The sequence below is a fragment of the Prunus avium genome, chromosome 2 (assembly GCF_965620075.1).
Source record: "Prunus avium chromosome 2, drPruAviu1.hap1.1, whole genome shotgun sequence".
Lineage (NCBI taxonomy): Eukaryota > Viridiplantae > Streptophyta > Magnoliopsida > Rosales > Rosaceae > Prunus > Prunus avium.
In genome coordinates, this window is record NC_142285.1 from 28,174,412 (window position 1) to 28,198,979 (window position 24,568).

A 24,568-nucleotide genomic window follows, 5' to 3' on the forward strand; every position below is an offset into this window, starting at 1 on the left:
TTTCGATCCTCCTTCTCTCGATGTTGGGTAAGGTTTTCGGAGGCTCAGGTTGTCGGGTATCATCTTTCTACCCATCTTTATGACCTTGTTTGATTATTATGCGATGGGGATTGCGAAGCCGAATGATGTTGAATTCTTTAATGACCTTGAGAGATTCTTGTGCTCATGTTTTCTTCTAGTGAGAGTATTGTTGATAAGGCGCAGGAGACCAGCTTTGAGGGGTCTCCCAGACCTCCCTGAGGTGTCTATTAGGACATTTGTGGGCTTGGCATCCGATAAACGTTCCTATTATGATGACTTTCGTTGGAATTTTGTCACACTAAGAGACCGATCTTGGTCATTCCTTCTTTGTTAGAGGCTTGGATTAAGAAATATGGAGCGTCGTTTACCTCTCTGTATATTCTTCAATTCTCAATTCTTGGGCTACCTAAAGGACTATGGTTTTTTCATAAGAGCTTTTCTTTGACAGTTTCGAGATGCGGTGGTGTACTCATTCAAGTTTTCTTCATTATGTTTTTCTGGTTTGTTCGTAGTGTTTTTTTTCTTTTGTGTTGCCTCTTTGCAAATTCGCTCACCTTTTTGCCGATTAAAGAACTATGCTTGGTCATAGGTTGTTTTTCTTTGTCTGGTTCTGGGCCGAGTTGGTGTGCTTTATTGAGGCTATTCTCAGTTGTCGTCCATGTTGTCTTTCTTGGTAGTGTTCATGTCTATGCCTCGTGGAGTGCTATACAATTCTTGTGATGTACAAAGGACTATGAGTTCACATAGCAGGTTTCTTTTGATGGTTGGGATGCGTTGGTGTGCTTTTCTTATAGGGTCTTCTGTGTTGGTTCTAGTAATGTTTTTCCGGTTGGGTACTTTGTAGCGGTCCAATGTAACCTAAGTCAAACTCTCTTGTTAGTCAATGGCATGTGTGGACTCTTTCCTACCCTGAGGGTTTGTCCCATGTGGTTTTCCTAGGAAGATTTTAACGAGACTATTCGTGCCGATATTTATATGCCTTTTTGATTTATGAATAAAATCTTGATCCTGTTTTCAAAATTGGAAAGAAAAACAAGAAATTTAAGAAAGATGTCACGTGACAATAACGAAAAATACATTTGAAAAGCATCTGATTGGCTATTGTCAACTTCTCAAAGTTTTTATTTTCTTTTTTCGAGCAAAATTCTAGAACTTCATAAATTTTTCTTTTGTTTCGATTATCCACGTATCACTATAACCAACGCAATAAACATATAGAGTTAGCAGCAAATTACTTCAAATCTTTGTGTCAACATCAAGCATTGGCACTATGAAATGATGCTCCACTCTTTTCAACTAATTTAAGGGGAGTTTTATGGCAATCCCAAGGTTTTGTTTTTGTTTTTATTTTAGTATAAGCGATTGGGGAGGGAGGTTTACACAAATATTCATTAACTGCATAGGGGTTTCAAATCTCTGCTCACATGAGTATAGGTGAAAGAGCTCAACCAACTCAACTATAATCTAGTGGCATAACCCCAAGTTATTGATGGCATTCCTTAAAATATTAATATAAACATAGAATTTGTTGTAACGCAAAATGATTATTAAGGATAAGGTAGTCTTTAAAAATATAAAATTATTTGTTGATTACATCCCCAAATTCCACTTTTGGTAACTCATAGTTCACCCATCATCTTCTTCAAAGTTTACAAACTCAGTTTCAAAATCATCGTCCATTGTTACGACCCTGACAAATTCATTAGATATTGTTCAAAATCTCACAAATTGATAAATAAGAAATGTCACTTTTGACGAATGGAACAATAGATCCTCTCTTTTGAATCTTAAAATAAAGTATGGGTGCTAAAGAACATTTTGGGTACCGTTAGGCAGGTGCACTCGATAGATTGCAGTGGTGGCAATAAAATTTCCCATTTTTAAATAATGATATTCTTACTACATTTGTATACTACATTCTTATACCACCTTATGTGGCAGATGAGGTAGACAACACATCAATTAAAATTAATTTAACATTTACTATGATTTATTGACACTTTTTAATTGATGTGGCTGTCCAATTCATCTGCCACATAAGGTGGTATGAGAATGTAGTATACAAATGTGGTAAGAGTAGCATTACTCTTAAAAGAATCCAACTCATCTTTCATGTCCTATTCAGGGAAAATGCCAATACATATATCAACATGGCTTGTGGCAAAATTTCTACACCCAGCTCATCTTTCATGTCCTATTCAGGGAAATGCCAATACATATAGAGATATGTCTTGTGGCAAACTTTGTACACCCTACTCATCTTTCATGTCCTATTCAGGGACCTATCTCCATTAGAGGGTTGGTCAGCAAAGTAGTCTATAAATGTGGTCTGAATAGCATTATTATATTTTTTATATCACATTTGAAAACAAATCAGATATTGTGAAAAGTGATGTGTACATGCTATCCTATGTCGATTAACAAATCAATCTCACTAAATGTTGATTGCATCACTTGCTATGTCATCATTTGGTATATTCAAATGTTGTAACAATTATAATCTCTCTAGCATTGCTTTAAACATAAATCTACTTATAGTGTGGAAAGGGGATAGAAATGCATAATCTGCAAAGGGCCATTGTCACCAAGTAGTTGAATTACCAGAACTAAATCCTATAAGTAGTCAACAAAACAAAGTACATTCAATGGTTTAAAAATGATATGCACATAAGGACAACTCTAGTGCATGTGAGAGTAGGAGCATGTGGCCCCTCATGTAAACCACTCAAATCCCAGGAACATGCAAACAAAAGAGTTGTACAATTTTGCTTTTTTATTCTTATGGATAAAAAAAAAAGGGGGAAATAAGGAAAATAATGAAATAAAAATATATTAAAACCAGCAACAACAACAACATAGCTAGGGACCAAAATCCATGGGGAGCCTGTTGCAGAGTAGGTGAGCAATGAGTATTCTACTATGGCTGGTTCTTGACTTTTGACTGCATAAGTTGGTTTTCATTTGTATTTTTTTAGATGAATTATTTTTGTAATATTTTTCTTGATTTGAGAAGATTTGCACAAGTGATCCAACAACCAAGACTTTGGCTGGAAAACTCTCTAACTAATAATATATAGCTTAATTAGATGATTGATATGCTTCATAGTTCACGTTGGTCCGAAATGGATCCAACCAAAATGGTATCCTTCTTAGCTACTATTTAATCAAATACTAAGCTTAATTTAAGAAAATTCATAATGGCCAAAAGAAATTAAAAAAATATATATATCATAGGGCCATCTTCTTTAAAACCAACACATGTCTTGTAGATTAGAACTTCACCATTTTCGCCAACGGGAGTCTAACCTAGTGAAAAAAAGGTATTGACTGAAAAACTAGTGGGTTAGGTTATCGCTTGTATTAATAAAAATAAAAATTCACCATTTTCAAAACATTATTTTTTCTTCATATATATATATATATCAATCCTCTTCTATTGAGGGATTCCTCAAATAATTTTATTTGAGAGACACCCCTTAGGGTACCCCACAAATTTTTTTTCAACGATCCAAACCATCTATGAAGGGTTAGGAAGGTGATAATTAAAATCAATTATTTTTTAGGAGTGATTTTCCTATAAAATTCTCATAATATGAACTTTTGGGTTACAATGTCACAGAACTAGTGGACCACCATTATCCTTTTCACATGGAAGGCCCAAATTGAGAGAAAATATGTCGACCCTTTTAAGTAGGGGTGGGCACGATCTGAATTAGATCAGTTTCACCTAACAGTTTGATTTGGTTTGATTTTGACAAAAGTTACAAAGAAAATCGAACCAAACCAATTTAAGACAATTTGGGCCTAAACCCAATTCTTTTCCTTTTGCATTTTTTCAATATTGTTAGCCAAATTACAACCAACAAATTCACAACTTGCTCCATACTTAAATCATTTTCTAGAGTACAAAACCATCTAGAGCTCAACATGCCATAAAACTTCAAATCTCAATTACTAATATAGCTCAATTCAAATATTCAAATATAGTTATTACCTAATTAGAGTATTACACATGTAAAATATACACATAAACAGTCTGGTTTGATTTAGGTCGGTTTACAAAAGATCAAAATCAAACCAAACTAAACCATATACAGTGCAATTCGATTTTTAAACTGTTTGACTTCTTCTTATAATCAAAACCAAACCAACCCATTAATTACGGTTTAATTCGACCGATTTTATATGTTTGGCCGAATTGATGCCCACTCCAAAATAGCAATCCAAGTTCCAATCCAACCCTTCTACCTAGGAAACAAAAAGTCTCAATTATGTAAACATTGTAACCAACCATCATCCTTCATTTAATTTTGCCTCATTACATAATTCATGGAAATTGCTTATATTAACACTTCATATTTTTCTTTTTGGAACATATGAGTCCCCAAGGTCCAAAACAAGCAAAACGAGCAAAAAAAGAGTTTTTATCACTGTAGCTACTATAAATTGAGGTTTGTATTGCGTTCACAAAATCGTTCATTAATTTTCCACTTAAAAATTATTGATGTCATCAAAAATAATTTCTCTAAATGACAATGTTGACTTCATAGATTAGATTGCACATATACTATGATGTTAATTATTAAGGTTAATATTGTCATTTGAAGAAGTTTTTTTAAAATTAAATCATCAATTTTTTTCTACAGAAAATGAAATAAATGTGTTTTGTGAAAATAATTGAAACCTCATAAAATATTAATGTAATTTCTGAAACCTCTAGAGATTGTGTTACAACACCCCAAACCTCTCATATTATATATGTGGTAAGCTTTATACTGTTTTTTCTTTGTGCGAAATGAGTGCTCTACCCAATAGAAAAGAAAAACTAGCCGATAAGGCTTGCACAAACAACACGGGGCCTAGACAGACCAAGAAGATCATCTAAAACAGTATAAATAAGCAGATGGAGGGGGGTCCTCAAGAAGATCGTACTTGTATGTTCACACATTGTTATTACATTTCTTGACCTTTTCGACCGATAAGAGAATAATGTGCACACAAATGCGATAAGAGAATTTTTGTAAAAAAATTTTGCAAACAATATTTAATTTTAATTTAATTTAAATTATGCGGAGGAGTATTTGAACTCGTGTGCAGAGAATAATTCTTAGGCAAGATGTAAGTGTAGCATCTGTCTGAAATAAAAACATACACATTTAATACATTTTGACAAGTTTATCTGGCAAAAAAATTAAAGGTTGTTTTAAAAAAAAAATATTAAATACCACGAGGTGTCCCCACACTCGAAGGGTGGGATTAATCTCCGCTCGGAGTTTAGCTTGCCCCTAGCCACAAAGTCCTTCCAGTTGAGACGCAATAAGGTGATGGATACATTTAAATGCATCTTTACCGTTCATAGCCAAACTAATCGAAGGAGAAATAAAACCTCGTCTCGAAACCTTATTTCTAGGTCTTGAAATCTTATTTCTAGGTCTATACCAATATGTAAAATGCTGAACGTTCAAGTTTTAGTTGCTATTATTTATAATTTAATTATGTAGCTGTGCGTTAAGCTAGTTGGTCAAGGGTCAAGGGAGGGGATTGGGGGCAGGCACTGACAGCCTAGCGACTGAGGTGCTGGAAATTTTGGGATATTTAAGGGGAGGTTGCGTTGCTCAAGCACAATTGTGATGCCATCCTCTTGAAAGAAAGATCAAAAGGAAGAGGAACTGAGGAACAATCTATTGCCATCCCTACTTGGGCTGTGCCACACCCACATGGTAAGAACAGGCTTGTAAAACTATATCAAACAATGCTATAGATTAAACGAAAAACCTTTACTTATTGATTATTAAATCGAAAGATATTTACGACATCAGGAGAAGAAAAAAACACATTATTTACAATAAAGGAAGACATGACTAAAATGACATGCACAATAGCAGCTTTTCTGAAGGAAAAAAAGAAGAATAAAAGGCCAAGAATAAATATTGGTAGTAGTATTATCAATAGAGGGATTTAGATCTTGAACTGACGATTATATTTGCCTGGATAAGCTATTAATTACTTCCATTTCTTGAACTTGCCATGCTTTCCATGCTTAAACTTGCCATGTTTGCCATGCTTGAACTTCCCATGACCAAAGCCACCATGGTAACCCCCATAACCATAGCCGCCACCACCACCACCACCACGCCCATGAACAAGATGGTGAACCCCGTAACCAGCAGCCGCGGCGGCAGCACCCCCAGCTAGCATCGTTCCCATTCCCATGCCAGATCCACGCCCTGTAATATATATTATATATATATAATTTTTTTTTAAGTCAGCACAAATTGCAACGAAGATGATATATTCAATGGTCCTTGCATTATAATTACAGAGAGGTAACACTACTTGCACTACATGACTTTCTCTAAGTTGATGCCTGAGAATGATGTTCTGAAACTCTAATTGATGCTTGTGATCCTCCAAAAACAATGTTGAACAGTGTAATGTAACTCTACCAACAGCCTCTCTAACTATGCTCATATTGAATGGTCATAAGCACCTGTTTTGGATCAGTTGAAACCTTTTTTTTTTTTAAAACCAAATTTAACTGGACAATAATAGTAAAAAAGGTAGCTCCATCAAAACCACAAAACTTTGAGTGGTTCAGTTCGGTTCTTGGACAACCCTAATGTTAGGCAAGGTTCCGACAGACAATTTTGTTGATTTTAGATTGAAAACAAAACAAGTGATTCGAATACCTGAATGATGCGGAGCTGATTGACCTGGATAACCGGCTGGCGGATATCCACCAGCCGCAGGATTGGCGGTTGGTGGATATCCTGCAGGGGGAGTGGGATACCCAGATGGAGGGTACCCACCTGAAGGAGAGTGTCCACCATGGGGAGGGTACCCGCCTTGGGGAGGGTACCCGCCTTGAGGAGGGTACCCGCCGTGGGGAGGGTACCCCCCTTGAGGAGGGTACCCACCTTGGGGAGGGTACCCGCCTTGAGGAGGGTAACCTTGTGGGGGATATCCATGCTGTGATCCAGGCCGGGGAAAATGTCCAGCAGCAAAGCCAGCAAGATTTGAAAATAGCCCTCTGTCACTAGACTCATCATTGTTGTTTGTTCCCCCTCCCATCTTACTTCAACTTGAAACTAAAGCCTACATAAAATTATCTTTCAATAAATCACTGGGGAAAAGAAAGTAACAGGAAGGAAGCAAACACAGCCAACAGCCACACCCAAATCATATCATACTCTTCCTTGGAACAATTCACTACTTTGACCGAGTCCAAAAGAACAGATACTATTAAATGCAATGTGACCATTTACTTGTTAAACAGAAGTCCTTTTATCAAAATAGTTTCTACTTCACAGGTTATAGTTAATAGCCATTATTATTCTGCTAAACTTCAAATGAATAGAGAACATCTTGGAACCAAGCTACCACAACCATGATAAAGAGAATTTCCAATCAGAACTTAGCTCTACCTATTGTGCACAAGTGTATATAGAAAATTGGGATGAATAACAGCAAATCAACTCGCCAGATAAACCAAATTTAAGAGCATGCATCCATGTAGTGGACCCATGAGAATGTTAAGATGGATGATAGGAGTGACTAGAAAAGGCAGAATTAACAATCACTGTATTAGAAAAATATTGGAACTAAACGAAGGTAAAATATTGGAACTAACACCTGGAAACACCCATAAACGAAGGTAAAATACTAAGATGTCGATTAAGACTAATATGAAATAAGAAAAATGAAAATATCTGATTTGAAGTACGACACATAATAAATAAATAAAAAGTGTAAGATGGTAATTCAGATAATAGGACCGGTATGTATGAGATGAAGGCAAGTATGACGATGATGATCAGTAACTGAACTTGTCAAAGGAAATCCTTTGAACATTTTTCTAATAATTTCCTTTATAGGTCTTTACAAAAACAAAGAATCCATTAGAAGTGTGATACATCTCTATTAGATTTAATAAATGAGAAATACCAAAAGGTGCTGTCTTCTTTTTCCACGGCTAATTCAACACCCTCTGGTGTCAAAAGTTCAGCAGATATGCAGCAATTCTATAGAAGAAAAAAAATTTAAAAACCATATAGCTCTGGAAGTGAAGGTTACAATCTATTGTTTTAACCCTAATAAAATTATGGAATTGTGAAAGTGATTTTCTTTTACCATTTAAGTAAATCCCCCCTTACTATCAAAACACCCCATCAGTTCAAACTTTTTCAGAAGGTTCAATAAAATGAACACAATTCTAAAAGGCCACGCTTTTGAACATTGAACTCCAATAAATTTGATGATCTAAAGAATGCATCTCAATCTTGATCTATTCAACATAAAGAAAGACACATGTAATACTACACCCAATTGCCACATGATACCATATGAAACACTAATTCCTAACTTTTGCTACACTTTTTTTCTTTTGGTAATGCTTTGACCAAAGGATAATTTCATGATCATTATGTGACATAGCGACCTTTAAATTGAGCACATAATGCACAATGTACCTCAATGTCTATCATAATGGATACTTATCACAATGAAAAATGAAATCCCAAAAGAAGCCCAAGTAATTTTGGTTTTTACACAAGCAATATTGGGGAGGGGCATACGAACACATGATTTTCGATATAGAATTAACTTTTTTAACCACTTGAGCTACAAGCCCCTTGTAGAGGCCCATGTTATTAAAAGCATGGTTTTGGAAAGGATGAAGAGGAAAGCTGTTAGCAGCAATTCCATCTATCTATTCAACAAAGAAAAAGAAGAAGATGAAATTCATGAAATCACAATGCAAGAAGAAACCTCTTTTTCTAGGATTCGAAATCCATGATCTCAAATATCCCATGACCAACCCACCATTAAGATTCAAACAAGAAACCCATGTTCAATTCAGGCATAGTTTTCAGAAAAATGAAAAGAAAAGCGGTTCCATAGACTGCATTCAACAACAACGATAAGAACAAAGAAAGAAAAACAAATTCATAAATCTACATACCCAGAAGAAAATTCTTAGAGCAACAAAAGATCATCACAATTTCAAAAGCAAATAATATAATTATTCTTAGTGAATAGGCGGCAATTATGGGGAGAAAGATTGAGATTGCTCACCAAATTGATGGATGTTGCAGACTCTTTGAAACGGTGGTTTGTGGTGTGACAATTTTTTGGAAGTGTTTCTTTTTTCTCTTGTTAAGATTGCATGCGCGGTTCCTTCGAGGCTTCGACCTTAAACAAACACACAAACAAATGCGTGTGCAAAACGTTTTTTCCTTTTTCTTTTTTTGTCCAATACGTGTGCAAAACTTTTTGATACAAGCGATATTAAAAGAGGAAAAATGGAACCTAAGAAAAGAACAGTGGATAAGATGTAAAATAATTTGTGAGAAAAAGGAAAAAAAATGTAAAATACTTTTAAATAGGAAGTTGTTGAAAATGAGAAGGAAAGAGAGAAAGAAGTGGGAAGATGCTAATTTGTTAAGAACTAACGGATTAATTATTTTCATTTAGTACTAAATCACTCACGTGCATTTAGAGAGTGGTTTACGTCGTGAACCGTTCAATGTTTAGATTCTCATTTGAAAATTATTCCTATAAAATCATTCTAAACATATCTAATCGGGCCCAATTTGATTTTGTTACCACTGAGTTTTTCCATGAGAGCCGATTTGATCCAAAGTGTTCATTGATTATGGTTCGGTTAGGCTTTCTTCAACCCATGAAGCACTAAACCCAAATTTTCCCCCTCCAAAAAGTAACTATTTGGGTTTTGCTTGAACTCAAATCATTTTTTCTCCCAACCTTCTGGACTCAAATTTTAAGTCCGCAATTTTATTAAATTGTTTAAGAATGGTTTAAGTCTAATTTTTTTATTTATGAAAAACTTTTTTTCATTTAATCTTTTTAAATAACTTCATAATTTAATTTTTTGAACAATTTAACATAAAATAGATTAATTGAGAAATGGGTGAGTATTTATAGAGTTTGGAGCGAGTTTTGGGGTTGGATCTGATTTAGATTAATTTAAAATATTATTTTGACTATTGGATCATTTTTTTTAACCGTTAAAATAGCTTAGATTTCATCTGGATCGTTGATTTAAAGTTACAATGAGAATTTTTTTTATTTAAAAAAATGAAATTTGAATTGCAACGGCAACTTAAGCTGGAGCCGACACGTGGCACCTGCTGTGTCAATCCAGCAGACAAAGCCAACAGCGCGGGGCCCAATCTGTTTTCTGATGCACATGGGCTGTGATAGCTGTAGGTGGGCTCCACTTAATAGTTTTGGGTCCAAGCAATACTTGGACTGGTATTTGAGTCCAAGTTTGGGTTTTCCCAAATTTTGGCCCCTTTATTTTCTTGGGTTGGGAGAGATTTTGAGCTATAATTTGGGATATTTTGAGTTTAGCCTCTTGGGTTGGAGATGGCCTTAGTGATTATGGAGGTGGGTTGGATGGAACTAACTTGTGCTCATTTGTACGTGAATATGATATCTAAATTTACAATTTGGCAATGCAAGTATATGTAGCATTTATCTTACGACATAAGTTTGGTAAGAGGTGTCATGCTACACAATGCAAATGCACATTAAATATGTTCATTTTTTTTTTTTATACAAACAATATTGGAGGAGGTGAAATTGAACTTAAGACCTCAAATGCAAAGACAAATGTTCTTAATCACTTGATCTACATGCCCCCTACATATTGTTATATTTTGTTTGATAAAAGGATCATAAGAGCGTCAACGGACCATATTTGACGTGAAAGACGAGACATGGGTCAAAGCTAATTGAGTCATTAGGGTCTCTTTATGTCTTATACAATAATAATAATTATTATTATCAAACATAAGGCGAAAAAATCCTCGGGGCTATCCCAGGTGTGAGTGAGGGTAAAGACTAGAGGCTTAGGATTAGAATAAACCATTTCCAAAACAGAACTCAAAATTAGTTAAGGATAAACAGAAAAGAGAGAATTCTTGAAGTGGTTTTAGAACAGAAACTTCATTTACATCACACGAACGAAAATAACTAGAATGGCATATATATAATAGCAGTTTTTAATAAAAAGAATCCAAAAAATCCTGTCTGAAGTGATTTTCAGAAAGCCAATTGTAGAATACCATTATCAACAGAGAGACTAAGATCTTCAACCGGCCATTATATTTTGCCTAGGTCCATTATATCACTTCCATTTCTTGAACTTGCCCCCAAAGCCAAAGCGCTTGCCAAATTTCCCATGTTTGAACTTCCCATGACCATGACCGTGTTTGAACTTCCCATGACCATAGCCGTGGTGACCCCCATAACCATAGCCATGCTGACCCCCGTGCGCAAGATGGTGAGCCCCATAAGCAACAGCTGCAGCTGCAGCACCCCCAGCTAGCATCCCTCCCATATTAGGTCCATGCCCTGCAATTTTTTTTTTTTTTTTTTTGAGTTAGCAAAAATGAAACAAACATAGTGGCATAGCATATATTACTATACAACCTTTGTTAGCAAAAACTGAAACAAAAATAGTGGCATAGCATTTATTACTCTACAACCTTTCGGTTCTTCATATCCGATGGTCCTTAACATGTAATAGAGAGATGTAATATCACATACAATTAACATGCTATATTCATGGTCCTTCTCATCTTACATGCAATGGAAAAATTGGTGCCCAGGAATACTATTCTGAAACTCTATTTGAACTTTGATGCTCATGATCTACCACAGAAAAAAAGTGCAATGGTCTATGCAATTACCAACAGCTTTCTAGCTATTCCAATAATCAATGGTGTCAGCATAGGTTTAGCTATTCACATATCCAATGGTCATCTGCAACAGCCCTAGGTAACCTAGGTTCTTACAGTCAATTTGTTATGAGAGGAAAAACAAAACAAAGGATAGGATAATACATCACACTCTGGCCCTTTTAAGCTATCTGTCACAACTGAATCAGCGGAGGGACCGGTCAGGTATAAGTATAACCTTACGAAGTCACGATTGAAACTAAACTCTACACAGAATCTCATGTCATATAATATAAGTAAACAAATAATGGTGATTTGGTTACCTGAATGGTGAGATGATGGACCTGGATATCCGGCTGGTGGATATCCGGCTGGTGGATATCCAGCTGGTGGATATCCACCAGGGGCAGGATAGGCAGATGGTGGATATCCCCCAGGGGGAGGATATCCAGATGGAGGATACCCGCCTGCAGGAGGGTACCCACCTGGAGGAGGATACCCACCAGGGGGAGGGTACCCAGGTGGTCCATGTGCTTGTGGAGGATATCCATATCCTTGTGGAGGGTATGATCCATGCTGTGGGTAGTGTCCAGCAGCATATCCAGCAAGTTGTGAAAAGAGCCCTTTGTCATTAGACTCATCTTTGTTGTCTCTTCCACCGTCCATCTTACTTCAACTTGTAACTAATGCACACATAAAAATCATAATTCAAAAAATCAGTTGGGAAACCAAGAACCATAAGTAATCAAATAGAAACAAGCACACGAACAGCCACTAAGCAACCCCACATCATATCATAGTCTGAATGGTGCCCAATATATGCAAAGTTCACTACTTTAACAGAGTCCAACCAAGAAAAACACAGAGACTATGTTGCAGAGAAGATTCACAAAATTAGCCCAAGATATGACCTAAAGATTCTTAAATTTGGGCAACCATGATCTTTAACTTTTTAAACAGAAATCCTGTTATCATAATGGTTTCTACTTAGTATATTATATAGTTAATAGCATGAACTGTTTGGCAAAACTTCAAATCCAAAGAGATCATCATCATCTTGGCAAAAAGCTACAGATACCCAAATAGAGTAAAATTATCAAGCAGCATGTTCTTACACATAGACAAGTTTATTTCTCACATATTACATTAAAAAAAAGAAACCCATCTTCATCAACAGCATAGTTTTGAGAAAACCCAAAAGAAAAGGGGTTAGGAAGCTGCAACTCCCCACCCACTTCATTCAACAACAAAGAAAGCAAAAAAGAAGTAACCCAAATTCACAGATCCACAAACCCAGAAGAAAATTCTTGGAGCAATTAAAGATTACCACGATTTCAAAAGCATAGACTAGAATTATTACTATAGAAAAAGAAGCTAAAAGCAATGGAGAAAGATGGGTATTGCTCACCAACTTGATGCTATTTTTTGTTTTCTGTGTAAATCACCAAATTGGTAGTTTGTGGTGCCACAATTTTTGTTTCAAGATTGCATGCGGCTTCGGCCTTAAACACACAAACAAAAGCGTGTGGAAATTTTTTTTCTCTCTTTTTGTCAAACGCGTAGAGGGAGCTTAAAGAAGAAGCTTTGAAGTACTTCTAGGAAAATAGGAGGGAAGGAGGGGAGTTGATGAGAATGGTAAGGAAAGGGAAAAGACCAGGTTGATTTGTATGTACATGAGCTGAGGAGGCTACACACGTTTTGCACGCCTTCTGTCTTTGTGAGGCAATTTGAACCAATTTAATGGCTCTTTCTACCCTTTTAAAAAAATTCCTTATGGTCAACAAAGTTACTATTTTCCCTTACTGTTATTTATAGTTTGAACTTTTATTATTTAAACATCTTTTTCTTTTCTAAAAAACATTCCACCTAAAATACTAAACGGCCACCATCATGCTCCACGCCACTAATCGCCTACCAATTATCTTGCAACCCTACTGACAAGCAATGTGAGGGAGAGCACCGATAATTTCGTCAACATCGAGCTGGCGTTTGATATAACAAGAATCAGGTATTTGAGCGAATATAAAAATTTATACATAAGAAATTTGAATTTAAGTTTTACTTTTAACATGTAAGGAAAATTCGAATTTATGATCTCTTCAAATATTGGAAATATATATATATATTAGTAGACGAAGAACTAGTTGATAATTTGTATTGTGTTAACACAATGAAAAATGTTTAAAGGCCCAATTTTTCTCTTATGTGTTTGTTTCCTCACACTACGAATATTTTGGTGTAGATAAAGGAACCAATTGAAAGTGTGATTGTGTACAATTAGCTTATTGGTTTTCTTAATATCCTATTGCTACAATTATTTAAAATAAAAAATTTGGTATCATATTTAACAATATTTTGATTTACCAACGAGGTAAAGAATTCTTCCAACAGAAAGACCACAAAAAATAATTATTATTTTATATTCATATTAATAGTATGGATTCTCATCCTCTTATCCACATGACATACGACAATACAATACATTAAAGTTTAATCCACCACAAGAATTAATGGACCGCGTGACATCAAAGCGTGTGCTTTTGCTTTATTATATGTCATTCATACGATAAGAATTTTATTTAGAAAAAGGCCCACCAACTCTTATAACTTTTAAGGTTGGCCCGGTTTGTTTTCGTGTTCAATCTTCTGAACTACTCAATTATGGTCAAGATAGGCGAATTTAAATAAAAATAATTAGAAGAGGAGAGGAAATAACGAATTCAGAAATTGAAGATTGCGAGATAATATTTAAATATCAATCACGCACATTCAAATTTTTCAAATTTTTCGCTTGGAGCTAAAGTTGTACTTTTATCACATGACGGTAGTACGGTCACAAACAAAAATTTCTTGTAATTACAGTTGTATTGTGACTATAATGACCACCCCTAATATGACACTCTTCCTATTTTGCTTGAATCAACACCATCTACATACAAATTACAATCATGCATCACATGATAGCTACATCTCCTTTGATTCTCTCAATTGATTAATCCCTTTATTGTCTCTCATGATTTTCTATCTTGATTTTCATGAAAACAGAAGGAACATACCTTGATCTACATACATACTTGACGTATACCAGGACGTCTTCAGACCAGAAAAGACTTAAACGTCTTTACTAACTAACTCTTGGTCTAGTAATATTCATCTTCCAAAATGTTGAAAGAAATCTCAAATTTGATTTCCTCGCCCGATCAAAAAATACATCTTTAAGAAATACAAGGCTGTGCACCCTATTTAGTTTATCAATTTAGGCCAATGCATTTTGGGCCTTTGAGGCATTCAACAGATACGTAGCTGCCAAAACAATTGCCTATAGATTGGCAATGCAACTAAGCATTCCATCCACTAGCCTTCTCAAAGGAAAGCTTGCTTTTTCACTCGTACTTAAATCATAGGAACAAAAACAACTAAATTACACGACATATATAATATATAGCATTATTGAAAGAAACAATAAGACAACCCGAAACAGCATAGCTGTAATAATTATTAGAAAGCCAATTACAGTATAAGATTATTTATAGACTTAAATCTTGAACCGACCATGATATTTTGCCTGGATCCACTCCATGATCACTTCCATTTCTTGAACTTGCCCCCAAAGGGCTTGCCATACTTCCCCTTTCCCTTAAATTTTCCATGTTTGAACTTCCCATGAGAACCCCCATAGCCCTGGTAACCCCCGCCGTAACCATATCCATGACTATGGCCCCCATGCGCAAGATGGTTAGCCCCGTAAGCAGCAACACCCCCAGCTAACATCCCTCCCAGTCCCATGCTAGATCCATACCCTGCAGTATGTGGGATATATTACTCAGGTACTTGTCAAAAAATATATATATTTACTCTACCAAATGGCCATTTTGTGATCAACGGGACATTGGGGATTCGAACTTGAGATCTCTTCAAAAGTTAGTAAGAGAAGTACCACTTGAACAAGAGCTCGTTGAGCCAAAGAAGGAAAAGTGAGAGTAAAGTGAGAATATATTGGTGATAAATATAAATGAGAAAGGAGAAAACTATAACTTTTTGTTTATATTTGAAAAACTAAAACATTACAGAAGATGTGGTTCGATTACCTGAATGATATGGAGCTGAGTGACCTGGATAACCGGCTGGGGGATATCCACTTGGATAGGCGGCTGGTGGATATCCCCCATTGGAAGGATATCCAGGTGGAGGATACCCACCGGAGGAAGGATATCCATGATGTGCTTGTGGGGGATATCCATATCCTTGCGGAGGGTATGATCCAGGATAGTGTCCAGCACCAAATCCACCATCATATGAAAATAACCCTTTGTCAGTAGACTCATGTTGTTTGTCCTTTCCACCTCCCATCTTAGTTACTTCAAGTTCAAGTACGTGAAATTGATGCCTAGCTGCACAAAGTTATTATTCAGAAATACACTGAGGAAATAAAAATCCAAGTAAACCAGATAAAAATATAATAATTTCTACCTCACCAGTAATGTTTTGTTATTATTAGATATTTGGAAGGTTATGTACTTGAGAGACTATGAATGTCAACCACACATCTATACATGATTTTAGCTAATCAATGATCATAATTCGGTATGAAATGGCAACATGATATTAATATGTCAGACTAGTAAGCAAGAGAATTTTGTTGTGCATAACAAGTATAGATAATAGCAACAATTGTGATGTTAAACATCAAATGAAAAGAGATCATCTTGGAACCAAGTACAAAGATTTGTTTGCATCTACAAGTTTAACATGACCAACTGACCTTCAAGATTCAAATAAGTAACCTTTTCATATAAAACATAGTAAAGGGAAAAAATGAAAAGAAAAACAGTTGAGAAGCAATTCCTCCATTCAACAACAAAAAAACAAATGGCGACCTAAGGGGCCTTTAGTTTACATTTTTTTAATTAGAATAGGCAAAAGAAAATTATCACAACACTGAAATATTACAATTCTAGATCAAATAACAGCATTATTAACAGAGAAAGAGAATATAATGACTACAAAGAAAAAGACAGAGATGGCTCACCAAAATGATTTTACAGTCAGATGAGATGGTAGTTTGTGGTGTGATGACTATCTTAATTTGGAAGTCTTTTTGTTTATCTGTTAAGGCTTTGGGCTTAAACACACAAACAAATGTGTGTGTGTGAAACTTGAAAGAAATGAACTGTATATATAAGAAGTAAAGATTCTCATCATTTGATCCCAAAGACAAATAGTATAGAACACATAAAGTTGATGCACTCAACACGTGTGCTTCATTATATGCCGTTCAGACGGTGAGAATTTATCTCTGAATGTGATGCTCTAGAAAAGGTCCACTAATTTTTGAGTACTTGGAACTTTCATGGCAAAATGCATATACTCTCAAACACAAGATGAGAGAATATATCATTTTCTTTTCCCTTCTTTTTAACCTCCTTTGCACCAGAAAAATGAGAGAATCTCCCATATTTAAAAGTATACCGCCTTTACTTTTTCAGAATGACGGAAGGAATAATTAAGGATCGTATAGATGGTATCTTAATCCTATTACCATTACTCATCCATAGGTTGAAACATTTAGAAGAAAGATACTTGAATTGGAGACCTCATATCAGGAAAATAATTATCATAGGTTGGAATAACTTTTTGAAAGTAAGTCATCTTTCATTTTGAGACTTTTTTTTGGGGGGTGGAAAACAATGTCTCATCTATAAAAGTGATATTATATGCTTGTGGATTTCTTCTTTTATTCTAAATATTAAAATATCTAAAGGCGAATATTATACTTAAAATAATACTACGCAAACTAAAACTTTTTTCAACTATTTATTCGTCTAGCAGTATTTCATATTTTAATAGCCAATTATTGACAAGTAACATGAGAATATAGTAGCTATTATATAAGCAAAAATGTGTTTTACAGCACACTTTTGACAGCAAACACCAACAATTCCAGTTCCTTTTGATCCTCAATAAGTTGGCTCATCACAATGTAGCATTGGTGCAAGGCTAGACTTGGTAGTCCATGCAACGATTCCAGCAAAAATTTAAATGCTCCCTTCCTTCTTTACCATACAACTGGTTGTCAACATGAATATACAAACTAAGGAATATGATGCTCGAACTCACAACACAAGACATAATCAAGATTGAACAAGATTGGCCTAATCAAACTGAGGTGAAACAAGCAAGATCAAACTGCCAAAGTGTGCAGGATTGAGGTTGAAGAACCTATTACTCACCTCAACTTCGCTTTTGACAACTCTGTTACCATCATCAGATTTCAGCTACTTCAACTTCCACCTGTAAACACCCGCAAGGAACTATTTGCATATGCAAATTTGCCCGCGGCATTCAATGCATATTTCGTCGAATTGCACAAGAACTTTGTGCACCCAAATCACAAATGGTGCCTGCTCACAGAAACCTAATCAAATTGCACCCATAAATCAGAACAAGATTTATACAAAGGTAATAGCAATCCTTTCTAACTTACTTTAAAAATCAAACTCTACATCATTCATAAAGAAAAAGGTGAATGTTCTTTCTTTCCACAAGGAAAACTAAATACATAGACAAATCAACAACATGAATATTGTTTACCTCAGAAACCTTGTGCATGAGATTATATAAATGCATTCCACTTTCACGAGGTCTGGGTTCCTCAGATGAGATTATATGTTGAAAAAGCCTCTAATTAACATTCTCCACAAGTATTTTGTCCATAACAGCTCCACCAGTATCCAAATCACCAACAAACTTAGTAAGCAAAAGATCCCACAAAGCACTCTTAATGTCTCCATTTGACATTGACAATGAAATCACTTTTGTGACTTCAGCTTCCTTCCCCAAGTCACAGAGCCCCTCAATCAACATGCCATAAGTAGACTTGTTGGGCAAACAACCTTTATCCAGCATCTCCTCTAAAATCCTAATGCCCTCCTCTGCTTTTCCAATTTTACAAAATCCTTTGATCAACATGTTATATGTAAAAGCATTCGGAGCACATCCTTTCTCAACCATGTCATCCCACAACCTCCCTGCCTCGCACAGCTCCCCCACTTCACACAGTCCTGCAATAAGAATATTGTACGTCATGACACCGGGAATCAAATCCGTCTTAAACTGATTAAACAATTTCTTGGCTTCCCATACTTTCCCCTCCTTACAAAGCCAGTATATGAGCGTGCTTGAGATTGCATTATCGGGTGTGCAATTGTTCTTCAAAAGCCTCTTCCACAATTCACTACCGTCCTCCGCCTTCCCTTCATGACACAAAACATCAATCACCTTACAGCAAAGTGCCGAACTCGGTATATACCTTTTCTCAAGCATATCATTAAGCAAATTAACCGCTTCACCTGACTTCTTTGCCTTACAATAAGCTTCAATCATAACCCCATAAGTCACCTCATTTGGGCCAACCTTATTTTCCTCCATCTCATCCATGACCTTCACAGCATCAACTAACTTCCCTTGCTTAACAAACCCATCCATCAAAATGGTGTAAGTAGTCGCATCCGGATGCCACCCTCTATCCAAAACCTCCCCGAAAACCCTCTTGGCACCAACCATATCACCCCGCGAAACATACCCTCCTAAAACCGTGGTATAAGTCACCACATCCGGGACAAACCCCATTGCAGGCATTTCGTCGAGCACCTTGAGTGCAGTCTCAACATCATCCTTTTGGCAAAGCGCTTTGATCAGTATATTACAAGTGAACACGTTGGGCCTAACCCCAAACCTCTCCCCACAATTTTTAAACACGGAGTGGACCAAACCGTACTCATGGTTCTGAACCAAAGCGTTCAACAAGGCGTTCAGGGACTTGGCAGAGCGTTGAGCTCCAAACTTTGGAATGTCGAGGAAGGTCTTGAAGGAGAGCTTGGGACGACCCAAGACGCCGAAATTGCGAATGAGGGTGATGAAGAGGTCTTCAGAGCATTTGATGCCGGAGTTGCTGAGGTCTGAGAGGAGCGGGTCGATTTTGGGGTGAAAAGCGCGGGAACGAGAGAGGCGGTTGAGGATGGCGTGGTAGGTGTGGTAGTTATGGGAAAAGCCAGGGTGGAATTTGGAGGCGTGGTGGAAGATTTGGAGGGCGAGGTCGAGGTTGGGTTCGCGAGTGATGAGGTAGATGAGGCGCTTTGGGTGGAGGCGTCTGGGCCAGGGTTGGATTGGTGGGGTCACGGTGTAGGAGTCGAGGAGATCGACGGTGGAGATGGAAGGGGAGGGGGAGGCGGAGGCGGAGGCGGAAGTGGAGAAGGAGACGGTAGTGATTGAGTGCAGGAGAGGGCAGGCTTTGGCTGAGATCTTCAGACGCAGCATGAGCATGGTTGGAGAGTTGAAGACAGTGGCATTGGCAGATGGCCTCCAAGTCTCATGTGGAGTGGAGAAATCATTCAGTAGTACTGTAGTACAGCTGATGTGTAGCTACGGCCTAGTAGTTTTCTGACACGTAGCAAACAATTTGACACATCGGACATTAAACTCAAATGCATTTGACCTCGTTATCGAACTAGTGTGCACACTATTGATTATTGATTTTAATAAAAAAGTATTAAAAAACCAAAAGCGAGTGCAAGTACATAAAAGGAGAGTGAGAAAATCAGTACCTATCAAATTGTTTCAAGAGATATATCCCGTGAAGGATAACAATTCCGCTAATAAAATATTGAGATGCATTGTTTTTCACCTAAAAGCTACATTTTAATGAAAGGGTCACATTACAAAATTTTGATTTTCCATGCTAAAATTTGAAGCATGAACATCCTTCACACGATGTTGCCGACGTTACCCATCAACGGGTAAGAAACCCTACTTTCTACAGGATACATGGACGCAATCAAAGCTCTCACTTGATTCTTCATTTGCTTCATCCATGAACCTTCTACTTCTAGTTAATTACATTTGCTTCTGGTAGATCCTTCTGTAAATTTTTGCACCTTCAAATTCTGCATGAATTTCTCTCTCAGTCCTTATCCCCATTGGATTGCTTAACACCCATCCCTCAGTGTCACACAGCACACTCGAGTCGATTTCATGGATGTGTTTCAGAACCTGGGGTTGAGAATCAAATTGATTTCTCATGTCAAGTGCCACTTCAAGTACATCTGACTGCATAAACACCTGCTCATACAAATAACATTAGATAATTGGATCAAGCCTGCAGGTCAATTACTCATGCAACAATCATATTTGTTCATCCAAAATCAAGCCATTATTTCAACAGGGCCAAAATCATTGAAAGAGTTCATATAGAAGGCACGCACTCAATTTTTAAGATGAATTTAACACCACAATCTCCCACCGAAATCTCTAACGAGGCAAGATGAAATTCCTGACTTCTTTGTTAGGGCCTATACTTATCATACTGAATTACTCCCAAAACCTACATGGCAGTATTGAATTGACTCTGATATCATTTATCATGATCAAAACATCACACAATACCCACAAGGGAAGGTCACTGATGGAGCTCCTTGTAATCAATTATATAACCTAAATCGACACAGCACATAACCACTGTGAGACCCAACGCACAAACAAATTGGGTTGGAATTCCTGTTTTTGATAAAAGCAACTATCTTGCTCCACTCTGTCTTTCTAAACAGTGCGGTCTTTCCTTTTATTTCCCATTCATGTGGGTTGGCAAGACTTCATCCTAAAGATCCACCCTAACCCGAGCCTAACCCTTGCAACCAGAGCCATATATTTGTATCCAGACAGATCTATTTTAAGAACAGGCAACAATCAATAGGAAGAAAAGGTTCATCCTTTTCATCGTGATTGATCCCTGCATGAAAAATAAACCCCACCCAAGGTATATGTCGTGTAGCAAGAAACTGATGGGTTAGACTTCAAGTGGAACAAACATAATCAAAGGACGCATATTTTCACTAAAGAAAAGTGCACAAGCTGCTCATCTACTTGACCAGCTGCATCAGGGTTTGATACTAGTAAGGCCATTTTCTGGAATTGAAAGATTAGGCTTCAAGCTCTTGATACTATTAAATCTACATGTCTAGTGACCAAAGCTAAACAAAAATGACAACCTTTTAATAATCAATCATAGTCGCTTTCAATCCCAAAAAAATAGGTCATCTTCACTTCATTATTTTGTAATGAGTAATTATACTTGGTTATTTAATCAAACCTGGCCACTGGGCATTAAATTGTTCATGACGGAATCTACTAAAGGCTTCTGTACAACCCGTCTCTTATGATGCCTTTTCTTGAAATAAGGATCCGGGCACTGCACATGAACATGAGCAAAGAATCCACTTAGATAAAGGTGTTTCAGCCTTATGATCGGAAACATAATGAGAAAATGTCCTTGAAAATTTCATGAGAGATTAACTCACCAGGATTGAAACAAGCATCAATGGTCCAGGGTATGTAGACACTAGTTGTTGAAAGGAAGTTGTGGCATTAGCAAACATGAAATATCTGCCATTTAATTCAATATAATATATCACTTGCTTGCCAATAATATACAATAGGTTTCACCATCTAATGATTAAGGGTCTTACATATTACTAAGAGCCAGGTCCTTAACCCAGAATTCAGCACGCTTGACCAGCTGCATCAGGGGCAAAACATAAGTACATGAGAAACAAAACCATATTATTCTCTTGAAACAAGAAGGAATGAGTACCAAGTAATTATACACTGACTCAATCAGAAGAACTATCAAGTGTATCAAAAATAGCCCAAGGAGTTGTCCCATACTTTCTTCCGTATTTCCAGTCCCAAATAATTTCTCATAACTAAATTTCTTTTTGCAAGCCATATGAGAAATCTGCCACTACCTGAGAATGTTTACATAGTTAGATTGACAAATGATAATTGACGATTACATCAAATACCTATAATTGTTGAAGCAAAATTTGGAAGTATATACCTATAATATGAGCAAGGGTTACGACAAATATCACAAAAGATGCAAAACCAGCCAAGTATTTTTGCTAAGTTTCAGTGCACGAGACCAGGAGACCACACACAAGGGCAATTACTGGGTTCTAAAGGACTGAACTAGATAAGTCCCAAGGAAGCTAGCAAGTAATTGCTGGTTCTATATGCAAAAATATCATCCTTGTCATGGTATTAAACAACTATGACATATATGCAATGCTGAATTGCTTATAATTATGAAGCACTAGGACTACAAAAATAGATTGCATGTAAGAGGGAGTTCATAAGAAAAGGAAAAAAAATGGTACCACATCCAATATCCACCATGAGTGGCAATGTGGGGTCCCTGAAGACTTGATTCCAATCAGGTACTTCCACAGGCACCTAACAAAAAGATTACCAAAGAATCAGAAGGTAACCAGAACAAAAAATTATATTGAATTATGTAAGAGAGAAAAAGAAAGAACACCTTTCACCAAAAAAAAAAAAAAAAAAAAAAAAAAGAAAGAACACCCTTCAAGTCACATACAGAGAGAGAGGAACTTAGAGGGTTGACATGTTGCCTGATTCTGACATGACCCAGTTCCTGCAATTGAGAAAATACAACCCAAAATGAGCTTTACATCAAAGATATAATAAGTTTCTTTTTCTTACAGAACAAAATTTTAATTTTTTATAAAAAAAATATGAAAACCCAGAACACCACATAACAATTCTTTCTACCCAAAACGAAAAAGATGATGAAATAACAAAAACAAAGACCTCAGAAATTTTGTGGGTGAGATTAAGGTCAGCATATTCCAAGGCCACAAGGTCTGGGCTCCTCACATACTGTTGCTGTTGTAGTTCCTCTGCACCAGAAGAAGCAGAGGCACAAACTCTTCTTCTGTTGTGGTGAAATTGATAAGAAGGTAAGAGTGAAATTGGACTTTTTAGTAGAAGAGCAGAAAGAGACCTTCTTGGCAATGCACCAGAGACAGTGACACCACCAACACCACTGGGTAAGCAAACCCAAGAACCCATCTCTGCTGCTACACCAATTTGGGTTTTGGGTAAACCCCTCCCCTCTCTCACTTCAGTTTCTCTCTGTGAAACTAATGCAAATGGAGAGGACACGTCAAGACCGTCGGATTATAGTTCCACGGCTGGATTAATAACACAGATAAAAAGGACATTTCATCTTTTTTTCTTTTTCTTGTTTGCTAAATTATGATTTTGTCTTTATAATTTAGGCACAGTTTCACTTTAGGGGCGTGGATTCAATTTAGATTTTAAAAGATTTTTAAAAAGTTTAAAAGTTTAGGTGTATTCAATCACGATTTTATAAAAGGCTATTCAATTCAAACTTTTTAAACTCCATTCAAGTTTGGATGTATTCAATCATGACTTTAAAAGAACTCATAAAAGTTTGAGTGTATTCAAAAACTCATTGATCATTAATGGTGCCTTATACAAACGTGGGTTCAATCTCCCTTACCTTCGGTGTCTTACACCAGAAGAAGACAACTATATCATTCGGAAGGTATATGAAGGCATTTGTGGCAACCATTCTGGTGCCTGATCTCTCGCCCACAAAGTTATTCGGCAAGGATATTTTTGGCCCACTATCACAACAATGCCCAAGCCTTCACCTAGAAATGTGACAAATGCCAAAGTTTTACCACCATCCCACAGCTCCGTGTCGAACCATCGACATCAATGATCAGCCCATGGCCATTCGCTCAGTGGGGGCTTGACCTCATCGGACCTATGCTTGAAGGAAAGGGCCGGGTCAAGTATGTCGTTGTTGCTATGGACTATTTTATCAAGTGGGCTGAAGTTGAAGCCCTAGCTACCATCACAGTCGCTGGGCAATGAAACCTTTATTTGGCAAAATATTGTATGTCGTTTCAACATACCCTAAGCGATTGTCATAGACAACGATATGCAATTTGATGATGCTA

At 36.7% G+C, this 24,568-nt stretch overlaps 4 protein-coding genes across 6 annotated transcripts; all 4 read right to left on the minus strand.

Annotated features, from left to right (window-relative positions):
* Positions 1-5,783: 5,783 nt before the first annotated feature.
* Positions 5,784-9,252, minus strand: LOC110756032 (uncharacterized). Of its 2 annotated transcripts, none has more exons than XM_021957401.2 (3): positions 9,094-9,252; positions 6,711-7,116; positions 5,784-6,248 (listed from the first exon to the last, which is right to left on the minus strand). In XM_021957401.2, exons 2-3 carry the CDS (start codon positions 7,090-7,092, stop codon positions 6,025-6,027), a joined length of 606 nt encoding a protein of 201 aa, XP_021813093.1. In that variant the 5' UTR covers positions 7,093-7,116; positions 9,094-9,252; the 3' UTR covers positions 5,784-6,024. The 2 variants fall into 2 exon arrangements, with proteins under 2 accessions (XP_021813093.1, XP_021813094.1); XM_021957402.2 differs by having other exon boundaries at positions 8,981-9,139.
* Positions 9,253-10,911: 1,659 nt separating this feature from the next.
* Positions 10,912-16,110, minus strand: LOC110756039 (uncharacterized). The gene is made up of 4 exons (XM_088248624.1): positions 15,812-16,110; positions 15,307-15,523; positions 12,047-12,393; positions 10,912-11,397 (listed from the first exon to the last, which is right to left on the minus strand). Exons 1-4 carry the CDS (start codon positions 16,071-16,073, stop codon positions 11,171-11,173), a joined length of 1,053 nt encoding a protein of 350 aa, XP_088104750.1. The 5' UTR covers positions 16,074-16,110; the 3' UTR covers positions 10,912-11,170.
* A 642-nt stretch (positions 16,111-16,752) lies between these two features.
* LOC110756037 (Pentatricopeptide repeat (PPR-like) superfamily protein) lies at positions 16,753-20,226 on the minus strand. Of its 2 annotated transcripts, none has more exons than XM_021957408.2 (3): positions 18,315-20,226; positions 17,954-18,138; positions 16,753-17,773 (listed from the first exon to the last, which is right to left on the minus strand). In XM_021957408.2, the coding sequence occupies exon 1, from the start codon at positions 20,043-20,045 to the stop codon at positions 18,405-18,407; it is 1,641 nt and encodes a 546-aa protein (XP_021813100.2). In that variant the 5' UTR covers positions 20,046-20,226; the 3' UTR covers positions 16,753-17,773; positions 17,954-18,138; positions 18,315-18,404. The 2 variants fall into 2 exon arrangements, with proteins under 2 accessions (XP_021813100.2, XP_088105537.1); XM_088249411.1 differs by having other exon boundaries at positions 16,753-17,789.
* Positions 20,227-20,437: 211 nt separating this feature from the next.
* Positions 20,438-23,738, minus strand: LOC110756038 (tRNA (guanine-N-7) methyltransferase). Its single transcript, XM_021957409.2, has 8 exons — positions 23,388-23,738; positions 23,155-23,211; positions 22,934-23,009; positions 22,443-22,522; positions 22,244-22,293; positions 22,076-22,160; positions 21,868-21,966; positions 20,438-20,840 (listed from the first exon to the last, which is right to left on the minus strand). Exons 1-8 carry the CDS (start codon positions 23,646-23,648, stop codon positions 20,616-20,618), a joined length of 933 nt encoding a protein of 310 aa, XP_021813101.2. The 5' UTR covers positions 23,649-23,738; the 3' UTR covers positions 20,438-20,615.
* Between the last annotated feature and the right edge of the window lie 830 nt (positions 23,739-24,568).

Coding starts and splice junctions, on each gene's coding strand:
- LOC110756038 (XM_021957409.2), bottom strand. CDS start 23,648: ATGGGTTCTTGGGTTTGCTTACCCAGTGGTGTTGGTGGTGTCACTGTC. Junction 23,212..23,387: donor TCACCCACAAAATTTCTGAG/GTCTTTGTTTTT, acceptor TCTCAATTGCAG/GAACTGGGTCATGTCAGAAT. Junction 20,841..21,867: donor ATTTAATGCCCAGTGGCCAG/GTTTGATTAAAT, acceptor TTGTATGAGCAG/GTGTTTATGCAGTCAGATGT.
- LOC110756037 (XM_021957408.2), bottom strand. CDS start 20,045: ATGCTCATGCTGCGTCTGAAGATCTCAGCCAAAGCCTGCCCTCTCCTG.
- LOC110756032 (XM_021957401.2), bottom strand. CDS start 7,092: ATGGGAGGGGGAACAAACAACAATGATGAGTCTAGTGACAGAGGGCTA. Junction 6,249..6,710: donor ATCAGCTCCGCATCATTCAG/GTATTCGAATCA, acceptor TATATATTACAG/GGCGTGGATCTGGCATGGGA.
- LOC110756039 (XM_088248624.1), bottom strand. CDS start 16,073: ATGGGAGGTGGAAAGGACAAACAACATGAGTCTACTGACAAAGGGTTA. Junction 15,524..15,811: donor CTCAGCTCCATATCATTCAG/GTAATCGAACCA, acceptor CACATACTGCAG/GGTATGGATCTAGCATGGGA. Junction 11,398..12,046: donor TCCATCATCTCACCATTCAG/GTAACCAAATCA, acceptor AAAAAATTGCAG/GGCATGGACCTAATATGGGA.